The sequence below is a fragment of the Lathyrus oleraceus genome, chromosome 4 (assembly GCF_024323335.1).
Source record: "Lathyrus oleraceus cultivar Zhongwan6 chromosome 4, CAAS_Psat_ZW6_1.0, whole genome shotgun sequence".
NCBI classification, from domain to species: domain Eukaryota; kingdom Viridiplantae; phylum Streptophyta; class Magnoliopsida; order Fabales; family Fabaceae; genus Lathyrus; species Lathyrus oleraceus.
In genome coordinates, this window is record NC_066582.1 from 414,544,070 (window position 1) to 414,569,839 (window position 25,770).

The 25,770-nt window shown below is 32.5% G+C and overlaps 1 protein-coding gene across 4 annotated transcripts; it reads left to right on the forward strand.

Annotated features, from left to right (window-relative positions):
* The first annotated feature begins 2,647 nt into the window (after window positions 1–2,647).
* LOC127135607 (probable pectinesterase 29) lies at window positions 2,648–17,715 on the forward strand. 4 transcript variants are annotated; one of them, XM_051062271.1, is made up of 5 exons: window positions 2,648–2,911; window positions 3,016–3,163; window positions 16,892–17,104; window positions 17,202–17,452; window positions 17,529–17,715. In XM_051062271.1, the coding sequence occupies exons 1-5, from the start codon at window positions 2,700–2,702 to the stop codon at window positions 17,698–17,700; spliced, it is 996 nt and encodes a 331-aa protein (XP_050918228.1). In that variant the 5' UTR covers window positions 2,648–2,699; the 3' UTR covers window positions 17,701–17,715. The 4 variants fall into 4 exon arrangements, with proteins under 4 accessions (XP_050918228.1, XP_050918227.1, XP_050918229.1 ...); XM_051062270.1 differs by lacking the exons at window positions 16,892–17,104; window positions 17,202–17,452 and adding exons at window positions 3,244–3,456; window positions 3,554–3,804 and having other exon boundaries at window positions 2,649–2,911; XM_051062272.1 differs by lacking the exon at window positions 16,892–17,104 and adding an exon at window positions 3,244–3,456 and having other exon boundaries at window positions 2,649–2,911.
* The last annotated feature ends 8,055 nt before the right edge of the window (window positions 17,716–25,770 follow it).

Consider the following 25,770-nt stretch of genomic DNA (forward strand, 5'->3'; position numbering starts at 1 on the left):
TTCTTCGACAATTCGTTACTTTTTATCACCTATATAGTTTTCTCAAATTCGTCAAAGCGCTTTCGCTGTATTGGACTCAGTTGTTTAAAAATCTGCACTCTGGTATCGACACATATCCTTTCAGACTATGGCCGGTACCTGAGAATCACTTACTTTTGTAACGAAGTTGGAATGCATGAACTCGTATTATAAAATAAGTTTAGCCTAAAATTCTTGTTATCGATAGTGATAGATCATACAAGAGGCCATAAGATAATCCCCAAAACCCTAGTCCCTAATGAACTACCCATTCATGGTGAGGGCAAACATAATCAAATTGGTATTTATCATCAAGTTAATATCAAACATTTATAATATATGAACAATTGAAGAAGAATGAATAATAAAACCTGAATTAAGATTAACTTTCTGCAATAAAATCTGGATCCTAAAACTTATAACAGACTATGAGTTTTATAGAGAAAAAAGTAAATAATACACAAAATCCTTGGTTCAATGACTATTCAATCAAATTTACAACATATCAAATATTTCCTAAGATCCACAATAAAATAAAATCAATCTAAATATGGAAACAAAATAAATCTTGCTCACCCTCCTGCTACGACCCATAGCAGCTGACATAGATGGCCTGTAACAGGTCTCTAACTTTTGTAAGGGAGTGGGGAAAAGGGGAGCGCCTAGGGTTTCTACTACTACGACTTGTAGCAGTTGCTATGTGTGGCCGTATCAGCTCCCTGGTTTTACTATGGACAAAATTTATCTTTTGTCGTTTCTCCTTGTTTTGCTTATCCTTGATCATCTTTGTATTAGATGCTCATTAGGCCATGAAAGTAGCAAGAACAGACAAACCAAAGCATAAAACATGGTAATTAGAAGTAAATCGAACAAAAGGTGATTAAAGAATAAGAGAAAATGACTAGAAATAACGATGCGAAGACCACTTATCAATGGATCAAAGAGAGAATGTGAGATTATGGAAAACACGAGAATCATAAGTCGATTCCTAGAGACGATGCCAATATTCTATTGTAGAACCATAATTGATTGTTGAATCGGTGGTTGCATTGGATAACAGTGGATATGAGCTTCTCATGTAACGGAGGAAGGACTGGCCTTCAAGATTAGCAGTCTAACACTCAAGTTAGTATGTGAGAGAGAATAATGAATGGAAATTGAGTTTGAAATTGTGTACCTGAATTTTTCAGGGTCATCTTTTACATAGTGGGGTGGTTATAAGAACTTATTATTTGCTAATCGTGTGATGCAAAGATCCCTTTGATGTATCTTGAATTTAGATCGCCTATACTTTTCCAAATGATAGTTCTCCCGTGCTGCAAATACTTCAAACGAATTGTAACTCCCTCTGAGTGGTCGGTCGATGACCATTTTGGTCGGCCCGAAACAACAAGAAAATGCTAATGTTAAGGATTGAACTATGGACCTACAACTTACAAACGTTTGGCTTAATTAATACATGCAACAACAACAACAAAGTCTTGTCGCACTAGGTGGGGTCGGCTACATAGATCAACTTTCACCATAATGTTCTATCAAAGATCATGCTTCTATCTAAATCATTAATATCGAGATCTTTCTTAATAACTTCTCTTATAGTCTTTCTAGGTCTTTCTCTTCCTCAAATTGTTTGCCTTCTCTCCATATGGTCTACTCTTCTCACTACAGAACCTACCTGTCTTCACTCTACATGTCCAAACCACCTAAGTCTATTTTCCATCATCTTCTATACTATAAGAACTACCTCGATACCCTCACTAATATTTTCATTTCTAATTTTATCTTGCCGGGTCTTACCACACATACACTGTAACATCTTCATCTCTGCTACACTTCTTTATACTCGTGATGATTCTTAACCGCCCAACATTAGGTCCCGTACAAAATCGTAGGTCACACCGCAGTCCGATAAAATTTTCCCTTCAACTTGAGCGGTACCTTTGCATCACATAAACACCAGATGTTTTTCCTCCATTTCAATCACCCAACTTGAATTTGATGGTTTTCACCCCTTCTACATTTCCATCATTTTGAATTCGATGGTTTACATCTCACATGGATCAATTTAATAAAAAATAAAATCATTTTAATTTATAAAACTTTCTAAATTTAAACAAAATAGAAAAAGAATTGAAAAATCCAATTAATTTATATTTATGAAAATTTTAATAAAATAAAGTTCAAAAGGAAAAATTAAATATTGAATAAAAATGTCCAAAATCAAGAAACTGTGATATTATGTTATAAATTCATGAGTAATTCTTTATTATTAAAGTTGTTGATTTTAAAAGTATGAGCAACTTATTTATATCAGTATATTATAAAAAATACAAAGAACTTTGACTATCTTAAAAATATCAATTACTTATTTGCATAAATTAATCTTTTAACTTACTTTTACTATTTTAAAAGTATCAATAACTTATTTGCATAAATTAATTTTTTAATATAGAAAAAAAATAACTTTTATTATTTTAAAATAAGTTATCATAAAAATTATTTTTAAAATTCAAAAAATAATTACTTTTTCTAGTGGCCAATAGAATTCTAAATGAATCTTTATGGAATAAGTTGATGAACACAATCCACAATTAAATTTTTTATCTGATCTTTTTGTTGCTATAAAATCTTATGATTGTGTTGAATTTGCACCACCACATTTTCACACACCCAATTGGAAAATGCAGTCTCTACAATCATTTGTTTCCATTTTAATATTTGTAGTTCTTGCGTTTGATGTTTGTGAATCCGGTGATTGTAACAATCCCTTGAAGAGCATTACTGTTGGTCAATCAGGCAAAACAGATTTTAAGACAATTCAAAGTGCCATTGATTCTGTCCCAGCAGGAAATTCTCAATGGATTCATATCCAAATTTCTTCTGGTGTTTACAAGTATATTCTTCCTTTTCAACTATTAATATATCTAACATTTTTATCATATACATTGAATTATTGATGATACGAATTTCATTATATTCTTTGTGCAATATATCCAGAGAGCATGTCTTAATTCCCAAAAACAAACCATGCATTTATCTTGAAGGAGCTGGTAGTCAGTCTACAAGTATAGAATGGGGCTCTCATGAGAATGCTACTTTCGATATAAAAGGAAGCAATACTGTTGCAAAGGGCATAACTTTTACGGTAAATTATTTATATATAATAATTTTATAAGCATAATAGTTATTGAATTAATCCATTTTTTATACTCTATGTATTCATAGAATACGCTAAACAGCCCCGTATTATCAAACGCCATTGCCGTCACACAAGCCAAAGCTGCCAAAATCCATGCAGATAAATGTGCTTTCTATAGTTGTTCTTTTCTTGGGGTGCAAGATACAATAAACGATGACGATGGTCGCCATTACTACAAAAACTGTTACATCCAAGGTTCAACCGATTTCATATATGGGAATGGTCAATCACTCTTTGAGGTGAAATACAATCAAATTTATTTTTGCTCGTCGTTTTATAATAACAAAATATCATTAATCGCAAGTGATTTTCGTGGTCTCCTTCATAATTATGCAGGCAAGTACAATATATTTTTCAAACGGAAAATCTAGTCTGCACCAGGATGGGGTTATTACAGCACAATATAGAAATTCACCAAATGATCCAAGTGGGTTTGTGTTTAAAAATTGTAACATAAGTGGGACAGGATATAAGACTGAACTTGGAAGGCCTATGAGACCTTATGCAAGAGTCATCATAGCTTATTCTTACCTATCAGATGTTGTTAGACCTGAGGGTTGGAGTCAGTTCAAATATGTCGGCCAGGAGTAAGTTTTATTCTTACTAGTGAATCATCAAATTAACACTATCTTACATTATAAATATGAGAAATATTTTTTAACTGCAGAGAAAACCTTACTTTTGTGGAGGAGGGATGCACAGGACCTGGAGCAGACAAATCAAACCGCGTGAAATGGATGAAGAGTATGAGTGGACCTGAACTTGATAAATTCTTGAGTCTCTCTTTTATTGATCAAGATGGATGGATTTCCAAATTGCCACCTAGCATATTCCATTAAATGCTTAATACTTTGAATGAAAAAAAAATTAGATTAAAGTATTAGCAGGCTGATCAGTTAAAGTTCAATGCTAAAGAGAGTTACATGTGGTTGCTTTTGTTGCAAGTCATCACAACAATGTCCAGTTACTAAGTTACTTGAAGTTAGTTAGCTAGAAAGGTAAGAAGTAAGTTATTATATGCAGTTATGTAGATTAGAGCAAGTGTCAATAATATGTACATGAATAAGAATGTATTATGCTTCATTATCAGTTGAGTTGAATAAAATTCTCCATAATATTTTCAGGACTTCCTTCTCTCTTTCATTTTGCTCCAAGAGTTCACTTATTTTTTATGGTATTAGAGCTCAATAATTTATCTATACTTGAGATTTCTTTGATGTGGTCTGCAATCGTGATCTTCAACCTGTAAAGATTGTTGGTACACAAGATTGAAGATGAAGAAGATGATGGAAGAGAAAAAGAGAGAAAAACTCTAACTAACTTTCTTTCACAACAGAATCAGTTATAATGAATATGATTATATTCTAACTGAAATGCAAATTCAGTTTATATACACATACAGAATCTGAAATGAAATTTAGATACAAATCAAATTAACTCTAAACTCACATCACACTTAAATGAAATGTAACTAACTATTTGAATTTGAATTATACTTTAACACCATCCCTTAATCTGCATTCAAGACTAAAATCAACAACATCGATTTCATCCCTCAAATGGATAAAGTGTCCAGTCTTGATTGTTTTGGTCAGAACATCTGTCAGCTTCTTCTGAGTGCTACATTGAGCAATTTCAAGTACTCCATTTTGAACCTGGGATCGCAGAAAATGGAACTTCATGTCAATGTGCTTGCTTCTTTCATGCATCCCTGGATTCTTGGTAAGGCTTGTTGTCAATCATCAACTCCACAGGCTTGGTCACTTTGATATTTAGATCCTGCAACAAGTTCAGAATCCAAACAACTTGACAAACAGACAAAGCACTTGTAATGTACTCAGCTTCACAGATTGACAATGCAACCACTGGTTGCTTCTTGGAGCACCAAGAAATGGAACCTCCCAGATACTTGAAGAAATATACAGAAGTACTTCTTCTGTCAACTTTGTCTCCACACCAATCAGAGTCTGAATAACATATCAGCTATGAATCAGATTTAGCATCAGAGGGGAACAAAACTCCATACTTCATAATCTCTTTAATGCACCTTATTGTCCTGACAACAACTTGGTAATGTGATCAGTTTTGTTTGTTCATAAACCTACTCACTATTCCAACTACAAAGCAAATGTCAAGTATGGTATTACTAAGATATCTCAATGACACCACTAACTATTTAAAAATTATAGAAACTACATCATCACCCTCAACATCAGAATCCAACTTGAGATTTGTCTCAGCAGGTGTGATTGTAGAGTTGCAATTTATTAGCTCAAATCTCTTCATAAGCTCAAGTTCATACTTCAGCTGATGCAAGATTATACCCTTACCAGAGTACAAAATCTCCATCCCTAGAAAGTATACCATATTTCCTAGATCAGTCATCTCAAACTCATTCATCAGCACCTTCTTGAACTTAGATATCTCATTTGAACAACTCCCTGTTAGCAATATGTCATCAACATAGAGACACACCAGAATCATATTGATATCAGATGTATGCTGAAAATAAATACCATACTCCATCTCATATTTTGTGAATCCTTGAAGCTTAAAAAATGAATTAATTTTCAGATTCCAGGATCTAGGAGCTTGTTTCAGTCCATACAAGGCTTTATGCAACTTATACATCATCCCTTCATTATTCTTTTTCACAGATCCAAGAGGTTATGATACATAAACTTCTTCTTGTAAAGGACCATTCAGAAATGAAGATTTAACATCCAAATACATAAGAGACCAATTCCTATTAGCAAATATAGCAATCATCAGTCTGATTATTTCATGTCTAACTATAGGAGAAAACACCTCAAAGTAATCTAATCCAGATTTATATAGAAATCCTCTAGCTACTAACCTTGCTTTGTGTTTGGAAATTGATCCACCTGGGTTTAGTTTCAACTTGTAAACCCATGTTACACTGATAGATTTCTTGTTCTTTGGAAGCTCAATCAACTCCCAAGTCTTGTTTCTTTCTATAGTACGAAGTTCTTCTTTCATGGCCTTCAGCCACACCTTCTTCTTGAGAACTTCTTCATTACTAAATGGTTAAAAGTCTACCAACATGGTACACTGGATGATTTCCTCTTCAGAGTCTATCTCAATATATTGCAACATGTCAAACTCTGCAAATCTTCTTGGTATTTGTCTGATTCTTTGTGACCACTGAACTTGTTCAAGATCTTCTTCAGATGCTAGAACAATATCAAATTCTAGACTACCTTTAGAGGCAAGACCACCTTCAGAGGAATGATTATCACCAGAGTTTGGATCATCATTAGAATTTGGATCAAAATAAAATACATCTTCAGAGTCAAATTCATCTTCAGACTCAACTTCAGCATCAAGTCACCTTCATACCCTAACTCATCTTAAGAGGCAGATTCTCCTTTAGAGGAAGATTCTTCTCCAGAGTCTGAAATATCTTAAGAAGTTAACACAGGTGTTAACACTACACCAGAGTTGGATTGACACTTGTTCCAATCTCATGCTTATGATTCTTTCACAATGACATCTCTGTTGAATTCAACTTTGTTAGTGACATGACAATAAAGCTTATAAGCATCTGTACTGTTGTACCCTAGAAGAAACATGACTCTGCTTCTGTCATCCAACTTCCTTCTCTTAGGATCTGGGACATGTTTATAACAAACATAACCAAACACCTTTAGATGGCTTACATTTTTCTTATCTCTAGTCCACTTCTCAAAAGGAATAATTTCCTTCACCTTCTCAGTTGGACACCTATTGAGCACATATGTTGCAGTGGCAATAACTTCTCTCCATAAGGTGTGAAGGAGCTTCTTCTCTTTTATCATGTTCCTTGTCATATCAAGAAAAGTTTTGTTTCTTCTTTCGTCAAGACCATTGTGTTGAGGAGTGTATGGAGCACTAACCTCATGCTCAATTCCATTCTCCTCACAATATATCTTGAACTCTATATATTTATACTCACCTCGATCATTAGTTCTGAGAATTTTCAACTTCTGACCACTTTGTTTTTCAGCCTTCACCTTGATTTTCTGAAACTCAGCAAACACCTCATGCTTAAACTTGATGAGTGCTACTCATGTAATTCTTGTGAACTCATCCACAAATGATACAAAGTACTTGTTTTCTCCAAGTGAAGGTACTTCAAATTGTCCACATACATTAGAATACACTACTTCTAAAGCATGTTTTGTTCTTTGAGCCACTTCTAATGCAAATGACAATCTAGGTTGCTTAACTTTCATGCATACCTCATATGACTTCTCAGGCTTCACAATCTTGGGAATGCCATGTACCAGCTTCTAAGAACTCAGATTCCCTAAACTTATGAAATTCAGATGCCCTAATGTCTTTTGCCATAGCTCACTATTACCTTTAGCACCTTCTACACAAAGGCATTTAGTTTTAGTTATTTCCACATTCACCTTAGATGTTCTGTTGCTTTTTGTTCAGACTGCATAATTAGCTTCTGATAAAATCGTATAACTTAAAGAAATTTTCCTTCATATTAACTGGGAACCCTTTCTCATTTATCTGACCTACACTCGTCATATTTATCTTCATGTCAGGAACATACCAAACATCCTTGATCATAATAGTTTTGTCATTCTTCACTCTAACCTTCGCATTCCCCATTCCTTCAACATTAAGATACTTATCATCAACATATATAATTCTTGTCCTCTTTCAAGAGTCAAAATTAATTAGCCGTTGTTTGTTTCCATTTAAGTGATTTGAACAGCCAGTATATACCACCAATTTACCAAATACATTGTACTCTTAGAGCAACACATGCCATGCCCAGTCGACAACTCAAGGTCATAAAATACGGAGATGCATTTGGAATCGATGTATACATGAGACTTGTTATCTATGATAGTATATCATACCATATGTGTAGGTGTTTAATTGGCTGCATTGTATGGTAAAACACTAGCAGGATTCCAATGTCTTGACTGATGTCATGACATGATGTGGAGGTGTTTGTGTGACTGCATTATAGGTTAGAATACCTAGCTGTACTCTGATGTCTTGACTGATGTCATGACACACTTGAGTAGTTTACTGCAGGATTAGCTAATACAGGATGTATTGAATGTCAAATTGGATGTTGTGACATTCATCCCTGTCAGCAGATACTGAGGAATAAAACAGGTGGTGTTCTGTTAGAACTCAGTATTTATTTTCAGTCTGGTTATCAAGGAAATACCAGACCTGCCATAAGGCCTACTGTCTGAATGTCAAACTGGATGTTATGACATTCATCATTGACAGCATATACTGAACAATAGACAGAGTGGTGTTCTGCTACACTTCAGTATGTTTCTAAGTCTGTTCTTCAAGAGGATAACAGAACTGACTTAAGGCTAAATGTGTAAATGTCAAATTGGATGCTTTGACATTTATTAATGTTAGTTGTTACTGTAGAATGGACAGATTGGTCCTGTACAGTTCAGCAAATTTGTACAGTCTGTTTTCAGGAAAAACAGACATAGCATATGGTCCTTGATGTCAAGCTGAATGTTGTGACATTCATTCCTGACAGCATATGCTAAATTGTAGGTTGTTTAGTTTTTCTGTTTCAACATTTTTCTCAGGCTATTCTTCAGGGATTCAACAGCTGAGAGAAAATCCAGGAAACCAACAACCAAGCTACATTTAATGAACCTAACAAATAGCCTATTTGTTAGTAACCTAGATGTGGAATTTAGGGGAACTCGCGTGACCTTAAATTCAGGAGAATACAAGTACAAGGCCCAAGTGCTGCAATATAAAAGGAAGTCATTCCTTCATTCAGAACTGGGGATTTTGAGACGTGAAGATTTAGTGTGTCCATCATACTTCACTGCTGTATTTTTGTGAGTCTTGTATTAGACATATCTTGTAAGCCAAGCTATTATCACGTAGATGATTGCATTGGTATAGGGTGTTCATTGAGTTGTAAGTGTTGTGTCACTCTAAGCTTTTAAGCGTGAGTGCTGTGTATCTTGATTAAAGCTGTTAAGCACAATCAAGAGTTGTTTGAAGTGTGACTTCAAAATTGTCTTTAATATTGATTAAAGGTAGTAGTCACTGAGGTGATTGAGGGGGAGTGAGTAGGAACTCTGATCTTAGTGTAAGATTGAAATTGCATTGGGTAGGGATTAAGTGAAGAGTTGTAAACGGGGGAGTTTAGCTTTGAATTAATACTACTAATAGTGGATTTCCTCCCTGGCTTGGTAGCCCCCAGACGTAGGTAATGTTGGACTGAACTGGGTAAACAATTACTTGTGTTATTTACTGCACTTACTTTTAAGTTCTGCATAATTCTTGTCTGTGCAGAATTGGATGTCATAACAACCCGTGTGACATCGAAAGTCTGATAACTAGAATTTCAATATGGAACGTTTATACCCTAGCGGAAGCTCATACATAAAGTGCTGAAATCAACAAACACACAATCATTTTCAAGCTGAACTACGAAAACCCCAATGTGTTGAGAACTTTCAAAAATATAAAATCAACAAACACACAATTATTTTCTAGCCGAACTACGGTACGCTAATCCCTCATAACGCTTGAGGGTACGTAGGCACCGAATTGTAATACTATGTCGAGTACAATTATAAAACAAAACCTTTTTTGGTCTTTTCTTGAAATTAAATAATCTTTTTATTAAAAAAAATCAGATAACTTTCTTGTAAATAAATAAATAAAGAAAGAAAGAAAGAAATAAGCAAAGAATAAATAATCTAAACAGACATCCCTTAGACAAACAAGCTTAACTCTAGAACTAGAGAAGACTCATGTTCTGAATTTATAAATGAATTTGGAGTATAAGGTTGAATTCTAGATAAGAAGAGGATCACAATGATGGTGGTCTCGTGTTCTGAATTTACCAAACGATGAAGCTCCGGTGAGAGCTCACCGGAGAAGATGACCGAAGTGTTTTAGGTCGTGTGAGTTTGGCCATACACGTTGGACATTTAAAATATTCTGATTGGTTGGATTTGAATTGGATTATGTGTGTTGCTTGCAACGCATTCCATCATGCTCTCTAACCTGAGGAGAGTTGGATCTGCCACGTCAATTAATGAGGCATGATCCAACGCTCCATGTTTTTTCTGATTTTTATTATTTTTAATTATTTTTCCTTTTAAAATACATAGTAATTTCATTTTTTATCCAAAAAATCCCAAAATAATTTCTAAAATTCTCTTTTATTTTTCTTCATCTTATTTTTTTCACATTTTATTCCACTGATTTTCTATTTTTCATGAATTTTCTCTTTTCTCCCTTATTTTAATTGGTTTAAAAATAATTTTATGCATTTTAAAATTCTGGAAAATTTATTACATGTTTCTCATTTTATTTCTAAACTTCCATAATTTTCTTGGCCATTTATTTGGTGTTTTGAAGGATTTTATGGATTTTCCATTTTATTTCATTTAATTGCATTTTATGTTTGTGTGACCTTATGAACTTCTATTGGCCTTGGATCATGATGGTTTGGATTTCAAGTCTCATCAAACTCAATGGATCTTAGGTGTTGATGGGGTAAAAATCCTAATCCACCAAAATGGATGATTGATTTTGATGATGACTTGATCAAATTTTTGGTCCAATTTTGGTGTGGCTTCTCTTGTCTCCTTCCTCTTCATCCCCTTTTTTCCCTTTGATCAATTGGATGGTTTGTGTCCATCTTGTTCATGATGTGTGGATTGGTACTTGAGGAACTTTCATCATTTCAAATCCACCTTTTAAGTGATCATGAATCATTTAAGGTACTTTCAATTGATACATAAGTTTGTCCTAAGTGTCATGAAGTATGGATTTAAGTAATGGACCATCCTCCTAGCCTTTGTGCTTGATCATCTCCTTTTCTTTTCTATTTTGTGTGGCATGACTTTAGGAGAATAATTTACATATCATTTCTCTAGCATGTATTAACACAGACATTATTATTGACCGACCTCAGATAGTTGTGACTTCTACATAAGTCCAATTACGATTGCTTAACATAGCGCTAAATTTATCCCAAAAGTAAATACATTTTTATAAGAGAGATTTTAAGTCTCCTACTCCTCATGGTATTGTGTGAAAATGTTGCTCCTTTTCTACTTGTGAGAGCTAGTGGCATACTTGTTGATTTCATCCAAGTTGGAGCCCTTCTCATAAATGATGTATAGGTTCATATTTTCATGCTTGTAGGTGAATAGTTGAGTGTTCTCCAAAAAATTATCAAGCCATCCTTCATTTTAATTTCTAACCTCATTTACTAACATTTTTACTTTTATTAACTTTTATTTCCAGGTCATTTACTTTATACTCTTTTATTTTATGTCATTTACTTTATACTTTATGTTTAGCACTTCATATCATATTGTTTGTGATTATGTCATTTGTTCTTTGTCCATTTGGATTTTACTTTCATATATTTGTAAAGAAAAAACACTAATAAAGAAAACCTAAAAAGAAACTTGGTTCTCCTGATTCATGGACTTGTGGTTACTATCGTTGGCATCATTGTGGAGTTATGGACTTAGAATTAGGATTTTGACCTTTTCTTTGGGACTTGTGATTTGAGACCTTGGAATCCATCTGGTACCTTTGACTTGAGACTTCCTTTTGAATACTTGATTTGGTCATTCTAGTTTCATCTGGTACATGGATTTTATTTGCTTATCTGACTTGTTTAAAGCTTAATCCAAATGAGAGAATTCTTGCTTGACTTATGTCATAAAGCTTGTTATCTCTTGGTTAGATCTTTCCTCCCTAGATTTTACTTTATGCTCTAGGAGAGCTAGTGGCATACTTGTCGATCCTTATCCAAGTTGGAGCCCTTCTCATGATGATGCAAAATTCTCATACGTGTGGGTGACTAGTTGAGTATTCTCCTTAAAATGACAATATGTCTTTTCATTAAAAATCAAATCCAAACAAACACCTTTGTTATTTTTACCACGAACTACAAGGTTTTGATCCTCCAATGCACTTTGTTGGTATGTAGGCATGAGACTTCAAAAGATCTTGGCAAACAGTAGAAATATTTAAAAAATATTTATTTTCCCATCTCTCCAATCTTTTGCATAAATAACACCCAGACCCTTGTCTCTTTTATTAGTTTTGTTTTAAAACTTCTTTGAGTTTTGTTCATACTTTTTCCCTTTTCCTTTGGAAATAATAAAAGCGCGGTGACGACTCTTGCTTTATGAGTTAAGTTAATTAATAGCTTAATCTCAAAAAGATTTACCATTACAGAGATCACCACATAAAACACCTTTGACACCACTTAGACGTAACTTGCATTTACTTGATCAAAGTCCTTGACTTTGGCTTATTTTGAAGCATAATCACCTGCTTTAATAACAAGAGAAAACAAACACTAACTCTTCATGAAGTTAAATTTAGTTGATAAGTAAAACAAAGCAAACTCCTATGGTTAATATACAATACACAATATGACCAAGCTTGTGATTCCATGACCAAATACAATGGTCATTCATGATATGATTTTATGTCTGCACATGAGGTGTGTAAAAAGAAGAAAAAAGGAGGATACATTTTGGGATATGACAACTCTGATGGTTTTTCCATGGCGGCGCAAATTCAATACGGTAAGCAAATATTTGTATTCACTTATTGATTCTTCTAATTCAATTCATCTTCATCTCATCTTCATACCATTTCTTTTCTTCCATTTGTTTTCTTGTTGTTGTTGATTCTTTTGCCCCTTTTCAATGCTTGAACTATGATGTGAAGTGTGTGAAGGTTGAAGAATGGAGAGTAAAAACATGAGAGAAAGTGATGAACTGATGGTATCAAAAGGTGAAGAAAAAATCCCCCTTTAATGGGGAATGAAGAATGAAAATATATAACAAGGTGATGGATGATTAGAGGTTAAGAATGGGCTAAAAGTTAGTTGGGGCTATTTTGGGGATCTTTGGGCAATTGCCCAAAGTGGTTAGAAGTTAGTTTGTGCAAGTTTAAGGTAGTTAGGGTGGTTAAAACATGGATGTATATGATTTTACATGTATGCGCATATGCTACAATTTTAATCAATGTGAGGGAAATTGAATGAATTTACATGGCATCAGTTGAATAAATGTTTGGGTTTACATGGTATGAATGAATGACTTATAGATTCATTTTAATTGATGTTCATGGATGGAATGATGTATTATATGAATGATGTATTTTTTAATACACATGATTTATGGGGTTTTACTTGTTGTATGGAAATGGAATGGGAATGATCCATAGTATGAAATTTGTATTTATGGCACATGCATAACATTGGTGAATTTTTATAACTTAGCATTGAATTTGACTTCCTTTTGAATGATTTTGCATATGATGTAAGTGTATGTGCATGTTTTGAATTTTAGAAATGAATGGTATGAATTGAAGATGGCTTTTTGCGTGTATTTGTAAATGTCCATGATGCTGAATTTTGTTCATTAATACGAATGTATAATGTTATGTAAGTGTTGAATTTTACAATTGAATATAATTTCTAACTTATTTTTTTATTGTTTTCTTTACAACGGCACATGGCAATGGAGCATGAACAAGCATGATCAAGAATGGAGTATGAAAGAAGACTACTGAAGAGCTTGTAATTATTTTTATTCTTTTGTGTATGGGAACTCAGTAATATGTTCGTAATAACATAAAGTGATGTGAAGTGAAGTCATGTAAATGTACAAACAATTTTTAGTGGCTTTTGAACCTTATGTATATGGATTGAAAGACCATAAATAAAAAGGGAACTATGACTCAAAATGTATGTATGGAAATGAATTCCAACGAATGCTTAGGGAATTTACCCATGAAGTGAAAAGTGACTTAGTGAATCACTTAGAAATTGAAAATGTATCGAAAAATCAAAAATATAAGTTAGGTTGAATGACTTACAATACAGGTTATGTAAAAAATGTGAAATGAATATTGGATGATTTAATTTAAACATTCCGATTCTAATACACGAAGCGATTCAAAATCATACTTTGGATGCAAGTAGGAATTCTATCTTTTGTAAATCATGATATGTGATGCACATGGTACATTCTTTTGTACACGATGTAATGACTTAAAAATGGATAATGAATATGTTTAGGAATGTCTAGGATAATGGCCAAACGTCTGGTCAGCAGTGTCGACCATGTTGACCAAAAGTCAACCACCTCTCTACTTTCCATTTTTCAAATTAAAAGTACTTCCTGATTTAAGAAAAACCTCATCATTAAAGAGCCTTTGACCTAATTGATGCAGATGAAGATGGAATGATGAAATATACGATGTATGAAGATGAAATGAGTGAAACATACATATGCATGATGAATGATATAAATGCTTCCAATATACATGCAAATGAATAAAGTCATAAGTTAGATAAAAATGAAAAAACAATAATACAAATTTTAAGGTATGACAGTTATTAACAACTTATTATCATTAATACATTAGGAAAAATATACAAAAATGTTTGTACCAAAAGTTGAACTTTGAACCAACCACTTAGAGTCATCTAAATCAACTAAGTTTGATAAGAGTTTAAATCCCTTATATTTAGTAAAAGTTTCTAAGTTCATACCAAAATAAACAAATAAATTACAAATCACTTTTTTTTAATAACAATCACAAATAAATGAATTTAAAAATATATATTAAATAAAAAGTAAACTTCAAAAGACAAATTAAATAAGAAATAAAATCCAAAATCAATAAACTATGATATTATATTATAAATACATAATTTATTTATTTTTTAAATTTATTGAATAAAGAGTATCAATAATTTGTTTAATACATTATATGTAATTAGTTTATATAAACCGAAAAAAAAACATATTGAGAGAAAATATCCTCTTAAGGATTTGTTTGTTTTAGTTTTTTAAAAACAATTTTTAGAGTATTTTATATTTTTGTTTTAAAAAGTTTAGAATTTTTTTTTTAAAACTCTATATGAAAAATTGTTAAAATAGTTTTTCACAAAAAAATTATTTGAGGAATCCATTCTTTTACTCTAATTTTTTTAATATTAAAATTTCAGAAAAATACTTAAATTTAAGACTTACATAGTCATTTGTTTCCTATAAATTGACGTGTAATTCAATTTGGTTATTTGTATCTTTTATTTTTGGAAATAGTCCCTAAATGTTAAAGTCATTTTGATTTTAGTGAAAATCTGCAGAAAATCAACAAATTTTAAATCCACAGACAATCTCAAAAGAAAATCAGTAGGAAACCCGCAAGATTTTGATTTTAAAGATTAAAACCAAAAAGATTTAATATTTAAGATTATTTTCAAACAAAAAAAGATTGAGAAATCAAATTAAAAAACACGTCAAATTGAAGGGATCAAATTAAAAAACACGTCAACTTGAAGGGATCAAATAAATTTAAAGATATTTATATGATTAGATGTCAAAATTACTTTTCTATTTATAAAAAACAACTTTGAAATAATTTTTACCATTTAAAAAAATACCTTAAAAATAAGCCATAGTTTTAGATGAATTTCAGATCTATAATTTAATAAAAAAATCAATTTTTATTTTAGAAAAAGAAATACTTTATTAGCTAAAGAAAACTATACAAAACAAGCGATCTTAAACAGGATCCAGCAAAGCCAGATGATTAATTACTAAAAGGAACCCAACAACCTAAGACATAAGTATATTACCCTAGATTTTCTTTAAGTTTGGGTTTCATCCAACATTTAAAAACAACATTATCTATGAATTGTATTTAAAAATTCAATTTTAAATATATTAAATTATAATTTTTATCTGAAATATATATAGACTAAATATTTTGATTATTTATTATATGTGATTGTTTTTTATAATAAAAACAAGCTGGAGTATTTAAATACAATTTCTTTAGTGTGTTTTTTTACTATATTTCAATGAAAAAAAATATAAGTGTATATGTACTAATTTCTTCAATTTTCACTTTTTAAAGGACATTTAAGTTTACTTGTTATACTTTCATTTTCATTGGAAAATAGTAAAAACCATATTTAAGGAATTTTGTAGGTAAATCTTTTCCATAAATAAATTGAAGCTTCCCACCAATAAATTTTATATCTGGTTTTTTTACTGCTATAAAATCTTATGATTGTATTGAGTTTGCACCACCACATTTTCACACACTCAATTGGAAAATGCAGTCTCTACAATCATTTGTTTCCATTTTAATATTTATAGTTCTTGTGTTTGATGTTTGTGAATCCGATGATTGTAACAATCCCTTCAGGTTCATTACTGTTAGTCAATCAGGCATAGCAAATTTTAAAACAATTCAAAGTGCCATTGATTCTGTCCCAGAAGGAAACTCTCAAAGGATTCATATCCAAATTTCCTCTGGTGTTTATAGGTATATTCTTCCTTTTCAACTATAATTCTATGTTACATTTTTATTATACATTGAATTATAGATTATAGATGATACAAATTTCTTTATGTTCAGAGAGCATGTCTTAATTCCCAAAAACAAACCATGCATTTATCTTGAAGGAGCTGGTAGTCAGTCTACAAGTATAGAATGGGGCTCTCATGAAATTGCTACCTTCGATATAAAAGGAAGCAATACTGTTGCAAAGGGCATAACTTTTACGGTAAATTATTTATATATAATAATTTTATAAGCATAATAGTTATTGAATTAATCCATTTTTTATACTCTATGTATTCATAGAATACGCTAAACAGCCCCGTATTATCAAACGCCATTGCCGTCACACAAGCCAAAGCTGCCAAAATCCATGCAGATAAATGTGCTTTCTATAGTTGTTCTTTTCTTGGGGTGCAAGATACCATAAACGATGACGATGGTCGCCATTACTACAAAAACTGTTACATCCAAGGTTCAACCGATTTCATATATGGGAATGGTCAATCACTCTTTGAGGTGAAATACAATCAAATTTATTTTTGCTCGTCGTTTTATAATAACAAAATATCATTAATCGCAAGTGACTTTCGTGGTCTCCTTTATAATTATGCAGGCAAGTACAATATATTTTTCAAACGGAAAATCTAGTCTGCACCAGAATGGGGTTATTACAGCACAATATAGAAATTCACCAAATGATCCAAGTGGGTTTGTGTTTAAAAATTGTAACATAAGTGGGACAGGATATAAGACTGAACTTGGAAGGCCTATGAGACCTTATGCAAGAGTCATCATAGCTTATTCTTACCTATCAGATGTTGTTAGACCTGAGGGTTGGAGTCAGTTCAAATATGTTGGGCATGAGTAAGTTTTATTCTTACTAGTGAATCATCAAATTAACACTATCTTGCACTAACATGTGAAATTAACATAACTACAGAGAAAACCTTACTTTTGTGGAGGAGGGATGCACAGGACCTGGAGCAGACAAATCAAAACGTGTGAAATGGATGAAGAGTATGAGTGGACCTGAACTTGATAAATTCTTGAGTCTCTCTTTTATTGTTCAAGAAGGATGGATTTCCAAACTGCCAGCAAGCGTATTCCATTAAACGCTTGATAGTTTGAATGTAAAAAACATTGCTTGTGTTGCAAGTAATCTACGGTTGGTTAGCTTGAAAGGTATAAGCAGTATGTGACTATATGCAATTATATAAATTAGAGCCAGTGTCAATGATATGTACACGTATAAGAATGTAGAATGCTTCATTATCAGTTGAGTTGAGTTGAATAAAAATATCAAAAAGCTTGTCTTTCATTTATTTATTATGGTATTAGAGCTCAGTGAGTTAGATATACTTGAGATTTCTTTCTTGTGGTCCGCAATCGTGATGTCAGTTGTTGTGTAACTGTTTCCTAGCAAAATTCCTTCTATGTTCATTTTAATGAAAAACCGAAAAAAAAAAAGTATCGGGAAGTCCTCCTGTGAATAGCAAGAATTAATATTCTTGGCTGTCAGACATGAAGAAGACACTCATTGTGACGATGGAACCCTGATTTCTATGTTAGATCTACTTGCTTCTCCTTATAAGATTAAGATGTGAACATTTCAACATTGCATGATTTATAGTATAATTTTTAATTTGTTTTCAGTATTTTTGCTTTTTTAATTTGTTTATTTTATTTTTTTTATAATTTAATAAAAAATTTAAACTATTGTGAAAATGTTCGATCTGTGTTAAAATCATCCTAATCAGATAAATTATGTGATATTTTATTATGAAAAATAGGAACTTTTTTTAAATATTAAATTTTTTAAAAAAAATTCCAAAAATATCCATATTTTCAAAAAATTTACATTTATGGGCAATTTTTGCCCTAAATTGGCTTGGGCGCCACCCTAGATGGCGTCTACCCTTAAATTTAAGGCAAGTCGCCACTAGGAGTGGCGCCTACTCCTATTTCTTTTTTTTTTAATTTTTTTAAATATGTTTTTAATTATTTTTTTAATTTTTTTAAATCTTTTTTAACTTATTTTAAATTTATTAATTTATATTTATATATATATATATATATATATATATATATATATATATAAATAATATTATTTACAAGAGAAAAAAAGATGACATGCATTCAAGAATCTGAAGAAAAAAAAAGAGAAAAAAGAGCAAAATCATGTCGCTCAAAAAGGAAACACTGCTTGATATGAAGCATGAAAATCAAAATTCACTAGTGTCTATTGTAGAAATCTGAAAAAAATTTAGTCTTACTCTTGGAGTAAGTTATATATATACTTTTATTTATTTTCCCTTTTTTTAATCTGTATTTTTGTGAATCGTATTATATAAAAAATTGTATTACATCAAAGGCAATGATTAATTCATGATTAACATATATATCATATCATCTAGTTAATTAAACACAATGGTCTTTAATTATTTTTACTCTGAAACACTTGCATTCAATAATTATTGTACTATTTTGACTCACACGATAACACAAACAATGGTCTGCACAATTAAAAATATAGATAAAAACACATATAGATTAAATTAAACATATTAAATTGATTCTCACATGTTTGAAGAGGTAAGGATGGAAAATTTACATGAATGGTGAAATTCAAAGTATAACTAAAACTTTTCACAATCTAAACGGGTAGTGTAAGGGGATAACAGGTTGTTTAGAAATTGCATATTCACACGCACACGCAGGCACAAACAGAGAGGGAGCTTATAGCTTACGTTAATGTGATCGGGTGACCAACAAAATTGGTTATTAAGGTTTGCAGAAGAATAATAATAATTATAAAACATTAATGTTATTTTAGTTCACTTGTACAAAAAATAACAACTTTTGTTTGTTTTGTGAATTGTGTTATTTATGTATGTCCTCTTTCTTGTGTTTAATTAATATTATATATATCACTCTAATAAAATTTAAAAATCAATTAAATACATGCACCAAATTAGCCCAGTCATACTTTGACACATTACAATCTATTTAATACATGAAGGGAAATCTTCAATCTTCATGCCTAGTTGAATTCATGTAGTTCTCAAAGTCTTCATCTAATTCATAATCAGTTGCATCCAGATTCATTAGGTCTTTCACAATAGCCTTTACCTTCCTTATCTTTTCATGATTAAGATTTTTCATAAGAATCTTCTGATACCATGTTCAACCAGATGGTTCAACAACAATAATGTAATTCCTAACAGCTTCAGCTTCCTTGGCTTTGTTCAACCAAAACTCTATCATTATCAATAACCTCTTTTGAAGGCTCAATGTCTTGTACAAGTTTGCTCCCACTAGCTTGATCTTGATTCATGTTGAGAGAAGGATCTGAAATCCGAGAGTAGGATAGATCTATATGACTATTTTTCTTGCTTGAAACGATAAATGGTGTCAAAGTGGTTGTAGGGAAGAGAAACTTTTTTTCTCTCTTGACACAACTCCCCAACATTAATTGCTATTAAATCTCGCAAATGAAGACCCATTTTTCAAAACGTAAACCTAAAGCATATTCATAACAATAATATAACATTAAGCCTAAAGGATATGCATATTCATCATAATAATATAATATTTAACAACAAAAAATGCAATGAACTATGAACCGGGAACAAAATGAACACAAAGTTTCAAAAACATAATGAATTATGAACCAAGATTAATATAAACACAAGGTTTCAAAAGCGTAATGAGAGCAATGAAAATCAGCCATGAAAAGTAACGATAAAATCAACAAAAAAGGAATAAAAGCAGTGAACATCAACCATGAAAAGTAATGTATCATACTTTGAAGAAGTGGAAGAAACCAAATGAATTAAGATGGTGAACACAAAATGAAGATGATGAAGATTTTCGTTCCAAATAAATGAAGATGGTGAAGATGAAGAGTTCGCTATCGTCGTCGTCTGGTTCTCTTAGGGCATGTTAAGAAGGAAATAAAGAATCTATTTTGTTTAAATTGATAGTAAATCCTTTCACCATGGTTTTTAAGAATAAGTGTAGTGAAATACAGAACATGTTACCACGATGGATAAATAGAACAGTAGTTAAATATTTTTCAATATATGAATTTAAGGGACACGTGCTTTTTTTAATATAAAAAATAGAAAAATGTTGTTGTTGAGATTCGAAGCTTGTAACACTCAATTTATCAAAACGGTTGTTTCACACAAACGTAATGAAATATCTTCTAATAAAATAAAATAAAATAAATCAGGCACTTTCAATTTGAGATATTACAACGGTGGACTGAATGGTCATAGTAAAATAATGTTACCAAAGATATATTTTGTAGTAGTCTTGGGAGAACATAAAATTTTCTATAAAATGTTAAATGTGTTTAGTTGTTAGGTTTCAGAATTTTATAATAGAAGATACATAACTGAAATCATTGGAGTATGGGAGTAGGCAAGAATAACAATGGTTTGACCATCGTTTGTTAGGTGTAATTTCTTTCTTTATAATGAACTTTCCATGAATCCCATAAGGATTAGTGACTAGTTCCTTTATATTAAGTCTCTTTAGATGAATTTTTCCCTGACAATGCAATAATCCATTTAATATTATATTTGCAATGATTTGTGTCTTATAGTTATTAAATAATATTTTTGGTTTAAATATTTTCCCATTTATGATTTTGAGGGAATCGGTCTATATGGTGTTTGAGAACTAACCATATATAACACTATTCGAACTAAATATTATTGAGAGGTTGTTTATAATCATTATGCATAGGGTAAATGCAGTCGTGGCATACATATTTTATGTTCAATCAAATCTTTGTTGGTTGCGACATCGTCTAAGATATTGGGGGATTATAATCAGACAAGGATGATTCCATGATGAAACATCAAGCATAACTATTTTGTAAAGTAAATGTAATACTAGATAAAACATTATAGATCCATACATGAGATGACCACATGAAAAGGTAAAAGGATTTGATGGGTACTTAATCGTTTATCTTATTAGAATTCTTAATCTTTAGTTACATTAATCAAAATTACTAATTGCACAACCATTTCTAATATGATATTTCAGCCAACTGCCCCCTTCCCTCCTCATATTTTAAAATTATGTCATTTGTTACCAAATAGCAAATATAATTCCTTTAGTCTACATAAAATAATCGCAATCTTCGTGGATCGATAATTTTCACTTGCCACTGGTGAATTTTCGTTGGCACAATTATAATATACTTGCATTTTAGTCTAACAAATTGTCGTCAATGATGAGGAATATAGATTAGTTGCATTTAGTTTATGTTCTTTTATTTTATTTAAATTTTTACTTTTAGAATTTTTGTTTCATGTTAATTTAATATGTACCACTAATGATATATCTTTACTTAGTGTATGCGCAACGAAGGCTCGAAGGATTTTCAATTTGATCCCAAAATAGAGAGGACCACTAAAGCTATCTGAAACATGTCTCGTTTAGATAAGAAACAAGAGGAAGTTGTAAAGATAACATAACATCATTCTAATTATGGTGGATCGGCTTAAAGTAGTCCACCTGGATTAACTTATAAAATTCCACCTAGGTATACACTACCTAAACAAAGCCCTCCTAGATGCACTCTAGGAGATTTTAGGCAATAATTATTTGAAGAAGAGGTATCTTGTGTGTTCTAAACAACGAACCCTTATTTCTTTGACATTAAAAATTGTGCGCTTATAGGTTTGAGAGAGTCATAGATTTATGGAAGCACACAAAAAGTACAGGTGTGCATGTTACCATTTCAAGGACAAGGCTACTCAAAGGCCTTAGTAGGTTTATAATAATTCGTGGTGTTTAGAGCTTTCCCATGAAGGTGAGAAGCCATGTATGGTGGTTTTACAATGTTTTTAGAGGATCTGCTCATGTGAGGTGAGAGGCTCTGTATCTCAGTATGGTGCGTATGTATAAACGTGTGAACTAGGATATGTCTTCTCACGTTAGGGGAGAGATATTTCTATAGGTATTTAGGCCTAGGGATTTCTTAGGAAGGATCACCTATCAATGCGTCAATGACGGACCTTTGAATTCTTATTTCCTAGGGAGACATGGACCAACTACTGACCCTGAATCCTTTATGCCTAAGAAACATCTTTTCCCACATTTCCCATATAAGGGCGAGAGGGAAGAACTTGAACGCGAGGCATTATGTGCTCGTCGCCCCACCTAGGAACACAAAGCTTCTTCCCTTACAAGGTTATGTACAAATATAACATTACACAGTCCCTCAAGCATGAGGGGTTTAATAAAGGACAAAAGTGTTTTTAGGTCATATAATAGGGTAGTATCTTGAGGCCCTGAGTTCCATGATGATATGTGTGACAAACCAAATCGGTTAGGTTTTGGGCTCTTAGGAAAGACTACACGGCTTGTCTGCTGAGACAGTTAGTCCATCATGTATGGCATTGGCCCTCTCGGGCGATACTTCCATCAAGCCTTCAGACAAGACTTAATATTAAGTCTCTTAGGCTAGACTTTAGTCGTGCCTCTTGGGTGAGATATATAATTTTTTGTCCCGCTCGTGGAAACTCTAAGTCCCTTTGGCAGAAAATTTAAATAGCTTGGGAATTCTAAGTCCCTCAAACGAAGTTATATGTAGCGTGGCTAATGAGACTATAAGTGAAGGTGCAAGAAATACAAGAAATGAGGGATTTGAATTGGGTCTCAGGTAATAAAAACTATTGCCACTCAAAATATTACACAACAAGGATAATGATAAAGATAAATAACATAAGTATTATTATCATGGTTTGCTGTTAATGAAGCTACGTCCAGTCCACCCGCCTGAGTGCTTTCCTTTCAAAAAGGACTTAGTCCAATAATCAAATTGATAATACAACTCAAAGAAACAAATCCAAGGAATGGCATAGGGGTTCTAGAAGTGCGTCAAAACAAAAATGACATGTCTGAGAATTCATCGGAGAGTAAAAGAAACAAATTCTAGAAATGCATCAGAATTACAAGTGATATTCCAGAAATACAGCAGAATACAGACACATCCGATAATGCATGAGGAAATTCTGGAAATACATTAGAATACAAGACAGACATATTCGAGAATACATCAGAAATTCTGGAAATACATCAGAATACAGACACATCTGGTAATACATCGAGGAAATTCTGGAAATACATCAGAATACAAGACAGACATATTCGAGAATACATCAGAAATTCTGGAAATACATCAGAATACAGACACATCTGGTAATACATCGAGGAAATTCTAGAAATACATCAGAATCCAGACACATCTAGTAATACATCAAAGAAATTTTGGAAATACATCAGAATACAGACACATCCGAGAATACATCGGATAGGTGGGGAAACATCTGGAAATACATCAGACAAGTTATGGAAATACATCAATAAACGAAGGAGTAATCCGGAAATTCATCGGATAATCCAAAAAGGAATTGAACCTCATGGACAAATTTTTTTATAGGTGCCAACTGAGTTGGACTTGAAAATGACTGCGAAAACTAGATGATGGTTTAAGGGAACCAAAGACAAACTGGAATTAGAGGTCAAAGGATATAGGATCAACAACAAGACCTGGGTCAATACAAAATGAGCATGAAGTACATTTCGGCTATGCATGATTTGAATTTTTTTATGCATGATATATGAATGATCATGATATGAGAATGTTGACACTTGAGTGGACTGGGAGTTTGTAAAGGATTTTTATGGAAGTCATGATTCCTCAACACCGAGAAATTAACCAAATATTTTGTGATAGATGCTGTCAAAGGAGAATTATATCAAGCTCGACAACCACAACTTAGCCAATGGGATCCTTTTGGGGGATTAATGAATCGTGCTAGCATAATTTTCGGGAACTCATCTTAAACTCAATAGTTGTTGACATGTGGCATAATTTATTTGAGTAGTTTGAAAGCATGAAGGGGGTATGCCCCTCTATGGCTCATCTTGCCCTAGTTGGTTGGGTCTTTGAAAATGTTCACCTTGAAAGTGAGTTTGAAACAGCTTGACATGAGACAATCTCGAGATGGCTTTTCCCAATGTTTGACTACTGCAATTATCTGACCCTGATTAACCAAATCTTGGAATGGTAGACTTCTGATTGACCGTCCTTTGGATAGTTGGACTCATTGAGCTCTGAGGTGGCTTGCCCAAATCTAAGTCTTGAAGCAAATTACTCTTGGCTAACTGATACTTGGGGTGATTGGCTCATATTGACTGATACTCAAAGTGATTTCCCCTGACTGGACTTCTTTCACTTTATCAAGTTCCACAATTGTATATTGTTGGAATTTCTTTAATGCCAAGTGCTGACTCACAAATAAGATTGTTCATTCAAAAATGGTAATTTTAATGCAGTGCTTATGCAAAAATTTGAAATCAAAATTTATACAGTGAACGGGTCACTGATAAGAACACAATGAGGATCTAGTCACTCACAGTGTGCAAGATGGTGCGATCAAATGAATAACAAAGATCGTTTGGAGTCAGGTTAACACAACCTTGTTGTAATATGCTTTCAAAATAGAATGTGCCTCAATTAGGTCTTTTAAGGGTTGTAACGTGGTCTGGTTCACGGGTTTTTTGCAACAAAAGGATATAAGGCTCAAAATTTAATTTTTACGCACCCCTCTTCTTGATGATCTCCAGTTCCTACGTTTAGTTAATTCAGTACACGCATTCAACTTCGAAGGTGTGAAGGTGAAAATGAGGATTCAAGATGAGATTTTCTTGAAATGGTAGTCACCTTATTTTGTTTTTACTGAGGATGACGTGACCTCTTTTGATTTTTTTATATCCCTAATTTTTGCTTGGACCGCTTCTTTGAAGCTTTTAGTCCACCGGGATGCCCTGATTTTTACCTAAGTCGTTTTTTGTGGTATTCAACCTAGCGGGCTTTTTATTTTTGATGAAAAAAAAATTTGTGACGTCCATGTCATTGATTATTGAGGGACAACCGCTATAATCTTGGGTTTTTCGCAACTTCTTCTAAACTTCAAGCATATGGTTGATCTCTTTAAGTGGGATGTTTCCTCTTGCAATTAAAATGCAATGTCAGATTAACTGAACAAACTACCCTGCCCCTGGTTAAGATTAAGGGTTTTAGTTCCGAAAGAAATACTAACTTCAAGGCTCAAAGTGGTTGACTAGGGACTAACTCCTTATCTCTCCGGTGTTTG

Excerpts from the sequence above, each read along its gene's own strand:
- LOC127135607 (XM_051062271.1), top strand. The coding sequence starts at position 2,700 with ATGCAGTCTCTACAATCATTTGTTTCCATTTTAATATTTGTAGTTCTT. Across the intron at positions 2,912-3,015 it reads ATTTCTTCTGGTGTTTACAA|AGAGCATGTCTTAATTCCCA; the intron begins GTATATTCTTCC and ends CAATATATCCAG. Across the intron at positions 17,453-17,528 it reads TTCAAATATGTTGGGCATGA|AGAAAACCTTACTTTTGTGG; the intron begins GTAAGTTTTATT and ends ACATAACTACAG.